At 46.2% G+C, this 19,314-nt stretch overlaps 1 protein-coding gene across 1 annotated transcript in view; it reads left to right on the top strand.

Annotated features, from left to right (window-relative positions):
• Positions 1 to 14,047, top strand: part of WRAP73 (WD repeat containing, antisense to TP73) — a 51,325-nt gene extending 37,278 nt beyond the window's left edge. Inside the window, exons 5-12 of the mRNA XM_073656502.1 lie at positions 174 to 277; positions 7,121 to 7,207; positions 7,346 to 7,480; positions 7,564 to 7,641; positions 10,725 to 10,827; positions 12,547 to 12,672; positions 12,768 to 12,959; positions 13,634 to 14,047. Coding sequence (XP_073512603.1) covers positions 174 to 277; positions 7,121 to 7,207; positions 7,346 to 7,480; positions 7,564 to 7,641; positions 10,725 to 10,827; positions 12,547 to 12,672; positions 12,768 to 12,959; positions 13,634 to 13,746 — 938 coding nt within the window. The 3' untranslated portion in view covers positions 13,747 to 14,047. The remainder of the gene's footprint in view (positions 1 to 173; positions 278 to 7,120; positions 7,208 to 7,345; positions 7,481 to 7,563; positions 7,642 to 10,724; positions 10,828 to 12,546; positions 12,673 to 12,767; positions 12,960 to 13,633) is intronic.
• The last annotated feature ends 5,267 nt before the right edge of the window (positions 14,048 to 19,314 follow it).

Raw genomic sequence — 19,314 nt, 5'->3', positions numbered from 1 at the left:
TGCAGGGAAAACGAGCAGCGTCAAAAACGCACCAAAAGCTCATCGTAAACTCTCCATGATGAATCGCTTTAATCTGCTCTTTTTCTGTCAGCTTTGCATTTCTGGTATGTACTAACTTTATTACGGTCGGTGTGAACACAGAGGTGAGTGCTGACCCCCATCTCTTCCTGCAGGGATCGCCTTCACCAGCGATGGGCGGCACATGGCCCTGGCAGAGAGACGGGACTGCAAAGATTACATTAGCATATTTGTGTGCAATGACTGGCGCCTTCTAAGGGTGAGAAATGCCTGCGTCCACATGCTGCGCGCCCGCCTGTTCATTTAATACCTACGTATCTTTAGTACTTAGTTTGTAGAATTTACTACGCTGCTTTCAGGGGACTTTCCTGGATTCTTCCCTGGCAGTCAGCAAGGTGTCTATACATAGCAGCATTATTTCCACCCGCCCGCGCACATTCATTGTACCAGGCCATTATGTAAAGTCATTACATTAATTAGGAGTCAAGCATCCGTGGCCACATGAGCGCCCCCTGCTGCTCTGTAATAGTAGGACAGCTTCATATACAGCCATAGGTTGCTGACATGAACCCATTATAGTCACTTCTATAATCCATTGAGGGCATTGATTCTTCTGTTTTGATATCAATTTCCAACATTTTTCTCAAATTAACGATGACAGCGACACCTGCAGGCTACTAAGTGCATGATCATTAGGGTAAGCCGCCAGGTTGTTTGTTTTTTTTTGGCTCTAAAGCCCCCGTCTCACATAGCGAGATCGCTAGCGAGATCGCTGCTGAGTCACGGTTTTGGTGACGCAACAGCGACCTCCACAGCGATGTCGCTATGTGTGACACTTTGCAGCGATCAGGCCCCTGCTGTGAGGTCGCTGATCGCTGCAGAATGTCCTGGACCATTTTTTGGTCTTTGCCCTCCCGCTGGTCAGCACACATCGCTGTGTGTGACCAGCGATCAAGCTGGTAACCATGATAAACAGCGGGTTACTAGGGGCGCACGCGCACTTAGTAACCCGCTGTTTATCATGGTTACCACTCTGCTACGTGAGTGGTAACCTCCCGCTCACCGTAGCAGAGTGGTAACCATGATAAACAGCAGTTTACTAAGTACTCTTGTGCCCCTAGTAACCCGATGTTTATCATGGTTACCAGCCTGCTCCTGCTTCAGCAAGCTGGTAACCAGGAGCAGGACATCGTGGAAAGATTCTTTCCACGATGTCGCTGCTCCCCTGATCGCTGGTGAGCCTGCCTGTTTGACAGCTCACCAGCGATCACATAGCGACGCAGCAACGATCCCTGACAGGTCGTATCGTTGTCGGGATCGCTGTAGCGTCGCTAAGTGTGACGGGGCCTTTATTCAGGGTGAATTCACACTTTGTATTTGTAGAGGTTTTTTTTTTTTTGCTGCAGTCCTTCCAAAATCACAGCAAAGATGCTGTGGGTCTGAAATCCACTGGAAGAATAAATGGCACTGGACGCAAAGGGCGTCCCCGCCCTGGGGCTTTGGCCCTCCCCCCTTGCCCTGGGGCTTTGGCCCTCCCGCCCTACCCCCACCCTGGGGCTCTGGCCCTCCCGCCCTACCCCCACCCTGGGGCTCTGGCCCTACCCTACACCCCCCATCCCCCGCTCTGGCCTCCCCCCGCCCTGGGGCTTTGGCCCTCCCCCCTTGCCCTGGGGCTTTGGCCCTCCCGCCCTACCCCCACCATGGGGCTCTGGCCCCTACCCTACACCCCACATCCCCCGCCCTGGGGCTCTGGCCTCACCCCCCCCCGTCCACTCCACCCCCCACCCCCCCCGCCCTGGGGCTCTGGTGGCCTTCCACTCCATCCCCCTCCGCCCTGGGGCTCTGGTGGCCTTCCACTCCATCCCCCTCCGCCCTGGGGCTCTGGTGGCCTTTTACTCCATCCCACCCTGCCCTGGGGCTCTGGTGGCCTTCCACTCCATCCCCTCCTGCCCTGGGGCTCTGGCCCTACCCCCCCCCTCCCCGCCCTGGGACTCTGGCCCCCCCCCCCCCTGGGACTCTGGCCTCCCCCCCCATCCCCCCTGCTCTGGGGCTCTGGTGGCCTTCCACTCCATCCCCCTCCGCCCTGGGGCTCTGGTGGCCTTCCACTCCATCCCCCTCCGCCCTGGGGCTCTGGTGGCCTTCCACTCCATCCCCCTCCGCCCTGGGGCTCTGGTGGCCTTCCACTCCATCCCCCTCCGCCCTGGGGCTCTGGTGGCCTTCCACTCCATCCCCCTCCGCCCTGGGGCTCTGGTGGCCTTCCACTCCATCCCCCTCCGCCCTGGGGCTCTGGTGGCCTTCCACTCCATCCCCCTCCGCCCTGGGGCTCTGGTGGCCTTTCACTCCATCCCTCTCCGCCCTGGGGCTCTGGTGGCCTTTCACTCCATCCCCCTCCGCCCTGGGGCTCTGGTGGCCTTTCACTCCATCCCCCTCCGCCCTGGGGCTCTGGTGGCCTTCCACTCCATCCCCCTCCGCCCTGGGGCTCTGGTGGCCTTCCACTCCATCCCTCTCCGCCCTGGGGCTCTGGTGGCCTTCCACTCCACCCCCCCCCCCTGCCCTGGGGCTCTGGTGGCCTTTTACTCCACCCCCCCCCCTGCCCTGGGGCTCTGGTGGCCTTTTACTCCATCCCCCCCCCCCCTGCCCTGGGGCTCTGGTGGCCTTTTACTCCACCCCCCCCCACTGCCCTGGGGCTCTGGTGGCCTTTTACTCCATCCCCCCCCCCCTGCCCTGGGGCTCTGGTGGCCTTTTACTCCATCCCCCCCCCCCTGCCCTGGGGCTCTGGTGGCCTTCCACTCCACCCCCCCCTGCCCTGGGGCTCTGGCCCTATCTCCCCCCCCCCCCCCCCTGTGCCCTGGAGCTCTGCCCCCACCTCCCTGCCCTGAGACTCTGGCCCTATTCTCCCCCCCCCCCCCTGCCCTGGGGCTCTGGCCTTCCCTCCGCCTCCCTCCCTGCCCGGGGCTCTGGCCTTCCCCTCTCCCTCCCTGCCCTGGGGTTCTGGTGGCCTTCCACTCCATCCCTGCCCCACCCCCCGGGGCTCTGGCCTTCCCCTCTCCCTCCATGCCCTGGAGCTCTGGTGGCCTTCCTTCCACTCCATCCCCGCCCCCTCCCCTGGGGGGCTATGGCCTTCCTTCCTCCCTGCCTTGGGGCTCTGGCCACCCCCCCCCCACCCGGGCTCTGGCCCTATTCCCCCCCCACCCTCCCTCCCTGCCCTGGGGTTCTGGTGGCCTTCCACTCCATCCCTGCCCCACCCCCCGGGGCTCTGGCCTTCCCCTCTCCCTCCCTGCCCTGGAGCTCTGGTGGCCTTCCTTCCACTCCATCCCCGCCCCCCCCCCCGGGGCTCTGGCCTCCCCTCCCCTGCCTTGGGGCTATGGCCTCCCCCCCCCCCCCCTTCCTCCCTGCCTTGGGGCTCTGAACACCCCCCCCCCCCACCCTCCCTCCCTGCCCTGGGGTTCTGGTGGCCTTCCACTCCATCCCTGCCCCACCCCCCGGGGCTCTGGCCTTCCCCTCTCCCTCCCTGCCCTGGAGCTCTGGTGGCCTTCCTTCCACTCCATCCCCGCCCCCCCCCCCGGGGCTCTGGCCTCCCCTCCCCTGCCTTGGGGCTATGGCCTCCCCCCCCCCCCCTTCCTCCCTGCCTTGGGGCTCTGGCCACCCCCCCCCCCCGGGCTCTGGCCCTATTCCCCCCCCCCCACCACCACCACCCTCCCTCCCCTGGGGTTCTGGTGGCCTTCCACTCCATCCCTGCCCCACCCCCCGGGGCTCTGGCCTTCCCCTCTCCCTCCCTGCCCTGGAGCTCTGGTGGCCTTCCTTCCACTCCATCCCCGCCCCCCCCCCCCTTCCTCCCTGCCTTGGGGCTCTGGCCCTATTTCCCCCCCCCCCCCCCCCCCCACACCCTCCCTCACTGCCCTGGGACTCTGGCCTTACCCCGCCCTTGGGCTTGGGCGCTCCCTCATAGCATAGATGTTCTGAAAACCACTGGAAAAAAAATGGCACTGGACGTGATGCAGCATGGAAAGGGCCAAATTTGTGTACAGCACTGCGGAATATGTTGCAGCTATGTTAGCAGTGGGGAAATAAATTTTGAACAGCATCACAGCGTTGTATGCTCCCATCTTGGTCCATAATTCTGCCCTTGCCCACCTGTGATTTCTGCTGTAATCAGCAGATGGCGCTGGTCACACACATGTGACTTTTACGAGGTCTACGGCCCATATTAGCGCATCTGCCGGGAGTTTGTTGCACATGTTGGCAGCGAGGACTGTTGGGGTCTCGGTGAACACATCTCCTTTGCCAGCTGTCACAATATGTATTTAGAACGATGTGATTGCTCTCTGGACACGGACAACTTCAGGGTTTAATTTGACAGTGAAGTGAACGAGGTCCTGGCATGACCAACACAGGCAGGAGCATAGAATAAAGGCCGACACGCAGGGCTTTGTGTATATTACACCATATAGAATGTTATACTGCCCCTGATGTACATAGAACCTACTTAAACCCCCCCTCCTGTGACCAAGGATACAGCTCCAATACTGCCCCACGTGTACTAGAATACAACTGCTATGTCACTGACATGCATGTATATAAATGTAGTGTTTTCCCGGCTTATCATATTAAGAACCTGTCCCTGGATATGTCATAAATATCAGATCAAATGGAGATCCATTCCCTCCAGTAGGAGCTGGGCTGTACTACCTGAGAACGTCCACCACACAGTGGAAGGAGCTGTGCAGTTAGTCTCCGTCTACTGTTTGTCTGACCACGGCTGATCGGTTGGGGGGTGGAGTTGTCTGACCCCCACCGATCTGATATTGATGTCCTAAGGATAGGCTATCAATGTGATAAGTTTTTCCTACAAGACACATGGAGTCATAGTCCATCAATGTGATAAGCCTAGAAAACCCCTTTTAAACAGTAACTGTTATATTATTCATTAAATGAAAATAAATAAAATAAGTAAAGGTTAAAAAAAGTGTAATATATCTCATCAGAAAAATCTGCTGCTTTCTTCTTCTTCTGTACTGATCATTCACGCTCAATAAAATCTGTCACCATTGACTATAGATTTTACCACTACTAAGATAGGAGATGGCAGTTGGTGCTCATTAAGTTGTATGGAGCTAGAGGCTCAGACTTTCTGCTGCACGTTCTCCTAAAATGACAGTTACTCTTTATATATACAGTGTAAGTTATGGTCTAAGACAGAGGGGGCAGTATTATAATAGTTATATTCTTATACATAAGGGGCAGTATTATAGTAGTTATATTCTTGTACATAGGGGCAGTATTATAGTAGTTATATTCTTGTACATAGGGGCAGTATTATAGTAGTTATATTCTTGTACATAGGAGCAGTATTATAGTAGTTATATTCTTGTGCATATGAGCAGTATTATAGTAGTTATATTCTTGTACATAGGAGCAGTATTATAATAGTTATATTCTTATACATAAGGGGCAGTATTATAATAGTTATATTCTTATACATAAGGGGCAGTATTATAATAGTTATATTCTTGTACATAGGGGACAGTATTATAGTAGTTATATTCTTGTACATAGGAGCAGTATTATTGTAGTTATATTCTTGTACATAGGGGCAGTATTATAGTAGGTTATATTCTTGTACATAGGGGACAGTATTATTGTAGTTATATTCTTATACATAAGAGGCAGTATTATAGTAGTTATATTCTTGTACATAGCAGTATTATAGTAGTTATATTCTTGTACATAGGCACAGTATTATAGTAGTTATATTCTTGTACATAGGGGACAGTATTATAATAGTTATATTCTTATACATAAGGGGCAGTATTATAGTAGTTATATTCTTGTACATAGGAGCAGTTTTATAGTAGTTATATTCTTGTACATAGGGGGCAGTATTATAGTAGTTATATTCTTGTACATAGGAGCAGTATTATAGTTGTTATATTCTTGTACATAGGGGCAGCATTATAGTAGTTATATTCTTGTACATAGGAGCAGTATTATAGTAGTTATATTCTTGTACATAGAGGCAGTATTATGGTAGTTATATTCTTGTGCATAGGAGCAGTATTATAGTAATATTATTATTATTATTTATTATTATAGCGCCATTTATTCCATGGTGCTTTACATGTGATAGGGGTATACATAGCAAAAACATTTACATAATCTTAACAAAACGAATCAGCGAATGGTACAGGAGGAGCGAGGACCCTGCCCGCGAGGACTCAGTCTACAAGTAGTTATATTCTTGTACATAGGGGCAGCATAATAGTAGTTATATTCTTGTACATAGGAGCAGTATTCTAGTAGTTATATTCTTGTACATAAGAGGCAGTATTATAGTAGTTATATTCTTGTACATAGGGGCAGTATAATAGTAGTTATATTCCTGTACATAGGGGCAGTATTATAGTAGTTATATTCTTGTACATAGGGGCAGTATTATAGTAGTTATATTCTTGTACATATAGGACAGTATTATAGTTATATTCTTGTACATATAGGGGGCAGTATTATAGTAGTTATATTCTTGCACATAGGGGTAGTATTATAGTAGTTATATTCTTGTACATAGGGGGCAGTATTATAGTAGTTATATTCTTGTACATATAGGGGGCAGTATTATAGTAGTTATATTCTTGCACATAGGGGTAGTATTATAGTAGTTATATTCTTGTACACAGGGGCAGTATTATAGTAGTTATATTCTTGTACATAGGAGCAGTATTATAGTAGTTATATTCTTGCACATAGGGGTAGTATTATAGTAGTTATATTCTTGTACATATAGGGGGCAGTATTATAGTAGTTATATTCTTGTACATAGGAGACAGTATTATAGCAGCTATATTCTTGTACATAGGAGGCAGTATTATAGCAGTTATATTCTTGTACATAGGAGGTAGTATTATAGTAGTTATATTCTTGTACATAGGAGCAGTATTATAGTAGTTATATTCTTGCACATAGGGGCAGTATTATAGTAGTTATATTCTTGTACACAGGGGCAGTATTATAGTAGTTATATTCTGGTACATAGGGGGCAGTATTATTTGCTCAATGATTGGATTATATGGTTATACCTCTTAACTTTGCCTTGGTTTCATTGCAGCATTTTGAAACGGACACCCAGGATGTGACTGGCATAGACTGGGCTCCAAATGGCTGTGTGCTGGCTGTGTGGGACACTTGCTTGGAGGTAGGATGATTTTTTTCTTGTCTTTCTGTCCAGTCCACGATCTTCTGGTCGGTGCATAAAAATAAAACAAAAAAGAGTGTTGTTCCTGTGGAATATAAGGTTTTGCGTTTCCTAGTGACTTTCCTCTTTCTATACCAGTACAAGGTGCTGCTGTACTCGCTGGATGGTCGCTTGCTGTCCAGTTACTCTGCATACGAGTGGTCGCTGGGCATCAAGTCAGTGACATGGAGTCCCAGTAGCCAGTTTTTGGCTGTCGGCAGCTATGATGAGAAGGTATGTAAGCTGACATCCTAGGCCTTTACTTTACTCTTGTATAACACGAGGCATATGTAAAAACATTTGTTTTTCTTTATTAGGTCCGAATCCTCAACCACGTGACATGGAAACCAATCAAAGAACTGGTCCATTCCGCTACAATCTCCAATCCAAAGACTGTAAGCATCGCAAAGCCCAACAGGATCCTGTCTCGCGCTTATACAGAAGGGACGGTCTTCAGTATATGGGGGCACCATTCTGTGCCAGCCTTGTAAGACCCCCCCAGGGACATCGGGGATAATGATTTATGATGTGTCATTGGATTGCTACAACATTGGTTTCCAACCTGTATCTCTTTTGGCTGTTGCGAAACTAAACTCTGGCTGTCATTGCATGCTGAGAGTTGTAGTTTCACATCAGCTGGATGACTACAGCACTGTAATAGACTTTCTCAGCTCTCTTCCTTGTCATGGCGCTGTAGCCTTTGCAAAGCCTATGAGTGTGTATGACACATAGACCGTACGATATGTACTCTTTTTGAGAATTTAGCATTCCTGTGAATCACTAACCTAATATTTAGTTGTTGTATACCCACAGTTTTTTAGAACTGCTTCACATCTATGTTGCATAGACTCCACTAACTTCTGGCACCTGTCAACTGTTATTCCAGCCCAGGATGCTTTGACTACATCCACAATTTTCTGGCATTTGTTGGCTTTGCCTCAGAAACAGCATTTTTGATGTCGCCCCACAAGTGTTCTATCGGATTAAGGTCCGGGGATTGGGCTGGCCACTCCATAACCTCAATTTTGTTGGACTGGAAACAAGATTTTGCTCATTTACTGGTGTGTTTAGGGTCGTTGTCTTGTTGAAACACCCATTTCAAGGGCATATCCTCTTCAGCGTAAGGCATCATGACCTCTTCAAGTATTTTAATATATGCAAACTGGTGCATGATCCTGGTATGCGGTAAATAGGTCCGGCCTAATAGAGAAACATGCCCATATCATGATGCTTGCACCCCTATGCTTCACTGTCTTCAGAGTGTACTGTGGCTTGAATGCAGAGTTTGGGAGTTGTCTGATTAACGGTTTGCGGCCCTTGGACCCAAAAAGAACAATTTTACTTTCATCAGTCCACAAAATGTATCTCAATTTCTCTTAGGGCCAGTTGATGTGTTCTTTGGCAAATTGTATCCGCTTCAGTACATGTCTTTTTTTAACAGTGGGACTTTGCAGGGACTTCTTGCTAAGAGATTAGCTTCACACAGGCGTCTTCTAACTGTCACAGTACTCACAGGTAACTTGAGACTGTCTTTGATCATCCTGGAGCTGATCATTGGCTCAGCCTTTGCCATTCTGGCTATACTTCGATCCATTCGAATGGTTGTCTTCCATTTTCTTCCAGGTCTCTCTGGGTTTTCTTTCCATTTGAAGGCATTGGAGATCATTTTAGCCTAACAGCCGATCATTGTCTGCACTTCTTTATAAGTTTTACCCTCTCCAATCAACTTTTTAATCAAAGTACACCGTTCTTCAGAACAATGTCTCGAACGACCCGTATTTCTCAGGCTTTCAAGGAGAAATGCATGTACAACATGTGCTGGCTTCACCCTGATTCATACCTGTTTCTTCACAGAATGATTGACCTCACTAATTGAACTCCACACTGATATTATTTTGCTTTCAATTAATTGTTCAAATACACAGACTCAAAAACCTGCAGATCATGAATGCGGAGTCTGTTGGTTTTCTTAGAATCTACTGCACCAATTAGTAAATTGTTTGACTTGTGGTAATATAATTTATACCAAAAACAGTGATTACTCTGGTTAGTCATATGGGACTGCTATTATTTTGAACACTACTGTACATCTTAGTTAACTGTTGGTCACATGCTTTTTCAGCTGCTTGTGTTCGCCCATCTTCCCCTTACATATGAAGGATCGGCTATGCTGAGCGCTGGTGTCTTCTATATGGGGTGAATGGAGGGAGCTGCAGCGACTTTTCTGCCTGGTTGATAAAAGAAATGAGTTGAATTCATTCTGCAGGATCCTTATCTCCCCCCAACATCATCTGTTGGGGAACAGTCAGGAGCCCCCCATGCACATTAGATGTTCTGCCCATCCTGCAGAAGTATAATGTGAATAGGGGCTTTCAGTGTATAAGTACTCCCACAGTTCATCGCTGTCTGGTAGCAGGAAAGCAGCTGATCTCCAATTATTACTTTTGCTTGAATAGAAAAGAAAACAAGATTGCTTTGTCTCAGATTAATTAAAGAGGTTATCCACCACCCTTACTCAATTACTGGCAGGGCTATGGAGTCGGTAAGCCAAACCTCCGACTCATCAATTTCCCTGACTCCGACTCCCTCATACTTGGCTTGTGTTTAAGTGATAAATTGACTGTAGCACAGATCCATCTCAGCTAAAAGTCTAGACCCTTAGATCAGGAATAGGACAGACATTTATAGGACATTACATAACTTTCCCAAATTCTTATGAAAAAATATTCCCCAAAAACTGCATTGAACTACTGTACCCAATTTATTATATGTTTTACGAGTTGGAGTTGATCCATTTTATACCGACTCCGACTACACGACTCTGACTCCACAGCCCTGGTTACTGGTTTTGCCATAAATACTTAAAGCGGTTGTCACAAGAACAAAGTACATTTTAATCAATAGCTCTTGGTATAAAAGTCAATTCTACAATTGGATGCGCTAAAAATATTGTCCCTGTGCCGAGGTAATCTTGTAAATGTGCCCCTGCTGTGTACTGTGTAATGGCTGTGTCTGACCATACAGGAACATGGTCTGATCATACCACATCTCCTGGGCAGGGGAGGAAGCAAAAAAGAGTATACAGACATTACAGCAGGGAAGAAAGCATAAGAGAGTATACATGCTGGACTGCAGAGGAGGAAGCAAAAGAGAGGCTACAGACAAGACAGGAGGGGAGGAAGAAAAAGAGAGGATACAGACAGGACAGCATGGGATCTCAGCACAGGGACATTTTCTTAACATATCCAATTGTAGAACTTATTATTCCAAGATATATTGATTAAAATGTACTTTGAACTATCTTTGGCAGTTAGTTCACATGAAAGGGACTTTTAACATAGTGGCCAACCCCTTTATTGTGCAGTTACTGAACATTTTATGTCGATTTCAGTGAAGGTTTCTTTTTCTATTTAGTAATAGTAATTTTTTTTTTTCACGGTTTTTATATTTCTATTTTGCATCTTCCATTCTTTTTTAGGTAGTGTACCGAGAAGTGGACAAGTGTCAAAGCATTGAACCCAGTCAGCTCATGTTCCCTCCACGAGGAGCCCCCAATAGTTTGTTTGCTGTCCACAGTAAATGTAAGTGGTGAGGGGTTCTCTAGTTCCCGCCAAGATGTTACATTTATATGAATTGTTCTTACTGTTTATTCAGGGAAAAAGCTTCTTCCCAAACACTCCTGTCATTGTTTCACATGTCCGGTGCTCTCCGCATCTTCGGGTCACTGCCTCCTGTGAGGTCCGGGACATTTCTGCACGTGTGTGTACAAGGCCATGGCTCACGCCGTGACGTCATGACCTTTCGCGTTTGCACAGAACCCTTCCCGGGCCTTGTGAACAGAGGTGATGTGAAGATGCAGCAAGGACCGGACAGGTGACTGTGAGGAGCGGAGGGACTGGAGAGGTGAGCGATAAGGCAAGTATAAGGACTTTTTTTTTTTCAAACATTTTGATTGTCGTCTTTGATTTATAAAAATGGCGGCCAGCAAATTTTTGTAAAATTTGAGTAGATTTCAATTCTATACAAATTTATTAGCTCACCTTTTATTTCTAGGCATAGTACATTATTTTTAATGACTCCCAAGTTACAAAAAAAAATGGGAAGTGGAGAGTCGGCTCACCATAAAGCTGTACACTTGCTCGGATTCCTTTGCACGCAGCCAAGGCTCCAGCAAATATGCAGAAAAGTATAAACTCCAGCAATGGAAAAAAATGTTCTTTTGTAGATAATAAAACTTCATATTTATTTTAGGTATTTAAAAGACCAATAGTAAGTACAGACTATTCCACACCAGACCTACGCTTTTCAGCGTATAGCCTTAATCATGGTAACTCTGACATTACATCTTATATTCAACTTCAGAGCTGCATTTGCAATTCTGCAGAGATGAAGCCCAATACCAAACACAGAGGTTTACCTTCAAATAATTTTTGTTACAAATCATTGGATAACTTGATGTAAGAGAGAAAGGGAAGAAAAAAGCCACCTTGCTGATTCAACCTTGATCTGAAGGCCTGAGTTTCCTGACAAACTAAGGGAGCCCATAAATATTACATCAAAGTAGTCTGAACGTGCCGATTATGGGGGAAGAGAGGCTGCTGTCCACCATTCAGCCAACCCCATCTGAATCCCTATGTTTTCCCCCAGTAAAATAATAACACTTATACTCCCCTCCGTTGCCGGCGCCATTCCAGTGGTGTCGGCACTGGCTCTCCCAGGGATTGCGTGACACTGTTATGTCATGTGATCACTGCAGCCAATCAGCGCTGGCTTCACTCTACTGTCCTTCGAACAAATAAAGACGCAGCTGCCGCTCCGACTTCCTTCGAATGTCAATTACGTCCATAGAAGAGGAGAGTGAAGGATGTGCTTAATAGGGTGCAGGGACTGCGGTCCCAGGGGGAGCCAGTGCTGGAAAGGCGCTGGCACCAGAGGTGAGTATGGGTGTTATTATTTTACTGGGGGAATACATAGGGGTTGTTCAAGTAGTGGACAACCCCTTTAACCATAGGCAGAGTAAATCAGGTCCAGGCTGCATGATTGTAGCAAGGTTTATTTTTCTGTGAAAGGCTCTGGTATATCAGGCAAAATCTAGTTAGAAGATCCGGCCAGGGACCATAGTCAGAGAGCATATTATTCCGGTGGAGGTAGCAGTTGCGTCATGCAACTCTGTACTCCTGGCTATATTTGTATGGTGGAGAAATTTGGTACTTGACACTGGTAATCAGTGTGTATCCAGACTATTAATATTTCCAATATCGAGAGACTGGAATAACTTCTTTTTTTTTTTCTGCCCACAGATGAGCTCATGGAGGTGCCAGTGACATTACGCACCATTAAACCAGACACTGACCGTGCAAATCCAGAACTTGGGATTGGGGTACTGGCCTTCAGTCCTGATAATCGATATTTGGCCACCAAAAATGGTAACTTTTTTTTTTTACCTATTCAAATTTTGGAAAACCTAGTAAGTATCACTACAGCTATCAAATCACTGTTTGTGGTGCCCAATGTCTCGTAGATAACATGCCTTGCTGCGTGTGGATATGGGATGTTCAGAAGATGAGGTTATCGGTGGTGTTGGAGCAGACGTCACCTGTCCGCTCTTTCTATTGGGACCCTGTCCAGCCAAGGCTTGCCATTTGCACTGGAAATAGCAAAGTGTATTTGTGGTCTCCATCTGGCTGCGTCTCCGTCCAGGTCCCCGTAGAAGGTGAGTGACCCCTTCATATAAACATAGATGACCCTCAGGATTGTCGGTGTCCATTGCAGGAACTGTCTGGCCACACACAAACACTGACATCTACACCAGTCCTCATCTTGAGTCCATGTTTGTGGCCAGCAAGGAAAATATATTTCAGTAATTTGTTATAAATTCTTATCCAGCTTCCTCTGGGTGGCAGGCGGCATTTCTTACACAGCCTTCGTAATTATACCGCACCATTCTGCTATAGCAGCTGGCAAACCTACCTAGTGAGAGCTGTGGTGCAGCCATATTGCATGCCCCTATAAGATGCATGCTGAGCCATTGCATGCATATGTAGGAGAAAGCAGCCGACACAAGTATTCACCACATAGCATGGATAATTTGGGCCAGAAAGTGATTCACCTTGTAATGATTACTTGCATATGTTCCAGAAACAGCTGCTTTCTTCCAGAAACAGCGCCACTCCTGCCCTTGCATTGCGTCCGGTATTGCCGCTCCCTTTATGTACTTTGTGACATAGCTGTAATACCACAAACAGCCTGTGGACAGGTGTAGCACTGTTTTTGCAAAAAGCTGCCATGATTTTGGTAAACTTTTTTAACATTTCCATATATTTTGGTGTGACTGCATTTAAGTATCAACGCTGCTGTAAATGGTTTCCATCTTATTTTCCCCCCCAGGTACTTTTAATGTTCTGACGCTCGTCTGGCACCCGCTGGGAGAGGACTCTCTGCTGCTCGTCAGTAAGGATCAGCTCTGTATTTGTTACTTGGAGACTGAGGAGGATCACTGACCTCAGCAGGAAGCTAGCCTAGAAAGAACATGTTTACACTGTGGGCTTATGGACCCCCAGGACGCGGTGACAGACTGACCCGCGGTGTATAAAAATAATGCGCTCACTGCTGGACACTGAGCAGCCGCCTGTTATCCCAATCTGTTTGCAGCCATTGCTGGGGCTAACGGTAGAGATTTTAGATCCGGTAGCTCTTGAGTCCGCTCTAGAGTGCTCAGCATTGCCTGTTAATAGTGTACATTGTGATGTATATACATGTAGAAATGTAATTTATATCCATGCAATAAATTCTTTATTTTCACTTGAGAGACTGATGATTAGTACCGGGCAGTGTCAGCACACACGGACACGGACTGCAGGACACAAACTGATGAGTTAACGTCTCTGTAGATGTCATTTTGGGCAAATTCCAGTTATGACCATGTCGCCTCTAGAGCAGAAATCTCATTAAACAATGCATACATGCATACAGACCACCAACATGCACAGTGGTGTGAAAAAGTGTTTGCCCCCTTCTTGATTTCTTATTCTTTTACATGTTTGTCGCACTTAAATGTTTCAGATTACAAAGCAAATTTAAATATTCGAGAAAGATAACACAAACAAACACAAAATGCAGTTTTTTAAATGCAGTTTTTATTATTAAGGGAAAAAGAAATACAATCCTACAGGGCCCTGTGTGAAACTGATTGCTCCCCCTTCCTTAAAACCTAAATTAACTGTGGTTTATCACATCTTTGGATGGCGGAGTTCAATTTCCCTAGCAACACACAGGCTTGATTACTGCCACACCTGTTCTCAATCAAGAAATCACTTAAATAGGATCTGCCTGACAAAGTGAAATAGACCAAAAGATCCTCCAAAAGTTACACAACATGCTGCGATCCAAAGAAATTCAGGAACAAATGAGAAACAAAGTAATTGAGATCTATCAGTCTGAAAAAGGTTATAAAGCCATTTCTAAAGCTTTGGGACTCCAGGGAACCACAATGAGAGCCATTATCCACAAATGGTGAAAACATGGAAAAAAGTTTCAAGACGAAATCCACTGCTAAGCAAAAAGAACATAGAGGCTTGTCTTAGTTTTGCCAGAAAACATCTTGACAATCTCCAAGACTTTTGGAAGAATACTCTGTGGACCGACGAGACAAAAGTTGAACTTTTTGGAATGTGTATGTCCAATTACATCTGGCGTAGAAGTAACACCGCATTTCAGAAAAGGAACATCATACAAACAGTAAAATATGGTGGTGGTAGTGTGATGGTCTGGGGCTGTTTTGCTGCTCCAGTACCTGCAAGAGTTGCTGTGGTAAACGGAACCATGAATTCTGCTGTCTACCAAAAACTCCTGAAGGAGAATGTCCGGCCATCTGTTCATGACCTCAAGCTGAAGCGCACTTGGATTATGCTGCAGGACAATGATCCAAAACACACCAGCAAGTCCACCTCTGAATGGCTTAAGAAAAACACAATTAAGACTTTGGAGTGGACTAGTCAAAGTCCTGCCCTTAATCTGATTGAGATTCCTCCAGAGTGTTGTAAAAGACTCGTTGCCAGTTATCGTAAACGCTTGATTGCAGTTGTTGCTGCTAAGGGCGACCCGACCAGTTATTAGGTTTAGGGGGCAATCACTTTTTCACACAGGGTCCTGTAGGTTTGGATTTCTTTTTCATTTAAAAAATGCATTTTGTGTTTTTGTGTTATCTTTGTCTAATATTTAAATTTGTTTTGTGATCTGAAACATTTAAGTGTGACAAACATGCAAAAGAATAAGAAATCAAGAAGGGGGAAAACACTTTTTTCACACCACTGTACATCTGTCCTTTGAGTGCTGAAAATATGGTGACCCCCTTAGAACTGGAGACTATTCAGACAAACACAAGGGAGTAAAAAAAACAAAACGTCTGCAAGCCACCATTGGCCGTACAATTAGTATATCACATGACTGAAAAACAACTGATGACTTGGATGTTAATGTGGTAAGCGTATAGTCGGCACTCAGTTTTTCCAAGGTGTGTTGAAAATCAATTTATATATTCAACATATCCAATGAACAACAAGATGTTTCAGCGCTTCCAAGGCTTTTATCAGTTGATAAAAGCATTGGAAGGGCTGAAACGTCTTGTTGTTCATTAGATATGTGGAATAAATGAATTGAATTGATTTTCAACACGCGAGTGCCGGGATCTTTTGCTTCCTTTGGATATTAATCAGTCAACATGGATTGGAAGCTGAGCCAGTAGGCTGCCAGGGACTGGAAACTAAACCACTAGACCAGCAGGGACTGGAAACTAAACCACTAGACCAGCAGGGACTGGAAACTAAACCACTAGACCAGCAGGGACTGGAAACTAAACCACTAGACCAGCAGGGACTGGAAACTAAACCACTAGACCAGCAGGGACTGGAAACTAAACCACTAGACCAGCAGGGACTGGAAACTAAACCACTAGACCACCAGGGACTGGAAACTAAACCACTAGACCACCAGGGACTGGAAACTAAACCACTAGACCACCAGGGGCTGGAAACTAAACCACTAGACCACCGGGGACTGGAAACTAGACCACCAGGGGCTGGAAACTAAACCACTAAGCCTCTACTTGCAAGGCTGGAAGCTAAACAATCAGGATGCCAGGGACTGAAAGCTAAACAAAAAGACCAAAAGGGACTGTTGACATTTTTTTTTTTAACCTAAAGTTATGAAAACTTGGGAAACTGTGATTGAGAACGTTTGTAATTATGAAGTCTGCAGATTGGCTCTCGTGGTAATGAGATCTATTGATATTTAAATAGTCTGTATTTCTGATCTCACGAGTGTTTGCTCAGCTCTGCTTGGCTGACAATGCTGCCTGATTGCTAGTAATGAGCTTGGCTGGACCCCATTCATTGTCCTTTATTTACAATTTAAATGTATTTTTTTTATTTCTACTCAAATTAATTTTCATTTATAAAGCCTGGAGTTTACGTATAAGAGGGAGGAAAGAGCACCGCTAATGGACCGCTCACACTACTCACCCTGCTCCCTCCCAGGGAATGGGATAATAACTGGATTTGTAGTTTTACAACTGCCTGCGAGTCATTGATCGGTGACAGGTATCACTAACCAGCAGAGAAAACCTCTTATAATGTAAAAAATGTAACTTACTTTGGATTGGTGTAACCACTGGACACTGCTTTTTTTCTGTTCATTTTTGGGTTATCGATTACTCTTTTGTGTTGCTCTTTATAAATACAAGGGTTTTACATTGTTTTCTTCTATCAGCTACCTAGTTTTAAAGGGGTTGTCCGAGCACAACATATCGATGATCTATCTGAAAGATAGACTCCATCAATCTGATACTGACGACCTAAGGCTGTGTGCCCACTATGCGTTTTTTAAGCGTTTCCGCAGTGGCAATTCCGCTGCAGAAATGCTTAAACGCTTGGTAGAAGGCCTGCCATGTTCGCCAATGATAATCCGCATGCGCTGTGCACATGCTGCGGAAACTTCCGCTGCGGATTATCATTGCGGAAAAATCCGCAGCACTACCAATTATTTTGCGGAAACGTGGGGATTTCGCTGCCATTGACTTGCATTGGAGCGCATGGATTCTGCATCACTGCAGATGCGGAATCCATGCATTTCAATGTACGGATAGTACCCGGGTCTGGAGAAGAGGAGACTCTCCTCTGGTCCCAGGTACCATAGTACCTGTAAAGAAAAAAAAAAAAAAAGAATAAAATAAAAAATAAATATTATACTTACCTTCTGATGGCCCCCGGTGTCCTTAGCGATGCGTCCTGGCTCCCCGGCAACTCGCGATGGTCTGAAAAGGACCTGCGGTGATGTAATTTAGTCATGTGACGGGTCACGCGACCGCTGACGTCGGCAAGTCCTTTAGTCTACCGCGAGCTGCCGGCAAGCCGAGACGCATCGGATAAAGACACCGGGGGCCAACGGAAGGTAAGTATAGATTTATTTTTTTATTTTTTACCATTCTTTCGATCACACTCTATAAATCCATGCCGGTTGCATGGATTTATATAGTGTGACCAGTTATCAATCACTTTTCCAAGTGATGCTAAAATCGCTTGGAAAGCGCTTGACAACCCGCATGCGGAAATGGATGTGAAGAACGCTTCACATCCGCATGTCCCTGGCAGGAAAAACGCATGTACAATCCGCATGTACAATCCGCATGCGTTTTTTCTGCCAGGGAGATGCAGAAACTCTCAGGAAAAATCCGGAGCATTTCTGCATCGTGGGCACATAGCCTAACACCCAGCACCCCAGCCGATTGGCTGATATTGGCCCCAGCAGATGCTGGATGTAAACACATTGAATATAGCTGTGGTTTAGAGCTCCATTCAATGTGTAGTAGTCGCTCCTGGGTGCTTCAGAATAAGCCCTATCCAATATATAGCAGTTGTCCTGTAGTACCTGGCACCGGCCGCTACACAGTGAATGAAGTTGCACTCTGCAGCTCCGATCAATGTGTTTACATCCGGCATGGGTTCACTAAATGCTAATGTGCAGTCAGATGGACGAGTCCGGGGTTGCTGAACGCCAGGAAATCATTAACTGCCTGAATGCATTGAGTCAACTGTAAAGTTTGGAGGAGGTATAATGCCATAAGTTTGTTTTCTAGGGGTCCAGATATGGGACATTTTAATATTTCAATATTTAATACTTTTTTGATGAAGGCCCTCCACCCCTCTCCATGACTGTCAATTACACAAGGTCCATACAGACATGGTTGGAGGAGTTTGGAAGAACATGACTGGCCGCACAGAGCCCGGACCTCAGCCCCATCCAACACCATTGGAATGAACTAGAAAGGAGATTGTGAGCCCGACCTCTCCTCCATCAGTGTCTGACCTCACAAATGCTCTTCTGGATGAAGGGGAGAAAATTCCCACAGACGCCTCCAAAATCTTGCAGAAAGCATTCCCAAAAATATTTAACTGCAAAGGGGATAGCCATATTTATGCCTATAAATGTAAGGTGTCATGAAAGCTTCTGTAGGTGTAATGTAGAGGGAGTTACAAAGTCACTGGCAGAGTTCTGGAGGGGAGATATGTTTCATTGATGCTATTAGCTTCAGTGATGTGAAACGTGGAGGTCTTCTCCAGCATGGTAGGTGCAGAGAGGGTTAATCAGCCTGATTTAAAAGGGCATGTTTTGTGGAGAACAACCATAGAGCAGGCGGGAGGTTGTTCTCCATATCTCCACCATAGGGTGTGGTCTCGGCTATAAATAGCCAGCCTTTTCACGCAGGTGTTTAGTGTGTGGAGAAGCTAGCTCCTGAGAGTGAGGAGCTTGTGTTTTGTGCTAACCTGGACCGTGTGCTATTGTTAACCCTGAGTGGCCGGACCCCAGCCGACATATGGACTGTGCTGTATCTTTTATTTTGCTTTGCCTTATGCCGAATGGGCTGTGTTTACTTTATAAACTCTAGATTGGTTTATGACATTTTTAATAAACCAATCTGAACCTTAAAGAGACAGTGTTTCGTGTCTACCTCCGTGTACAGCCGAGCAAGCCGCTCTACCATAAGGGGCACAATACCTTTGTCCATAAGTCAG

Source organism: Phyllobates terribilis, unplaced genomic scaffold (genome assembly GCF_046119375.1).
Source record: "Phyllobates terribilis strain yellow unplaced genomic scaffold, ASM4611937v1 Scaffold_12__6_contigs__length_324123572, whole genome shotgun sequence".
Classification (NCBI taxonomy): Eukaryota; Metazoa; Chordata; class Amphibia; order Anura; family Dendrobatidae; genus Phyllobates; species Phyllobates terribilis.
Note: the sequence above shows the minus strand (reverse complement) of the source record. Positions and strands in the feature narration are given on the sequence as shown.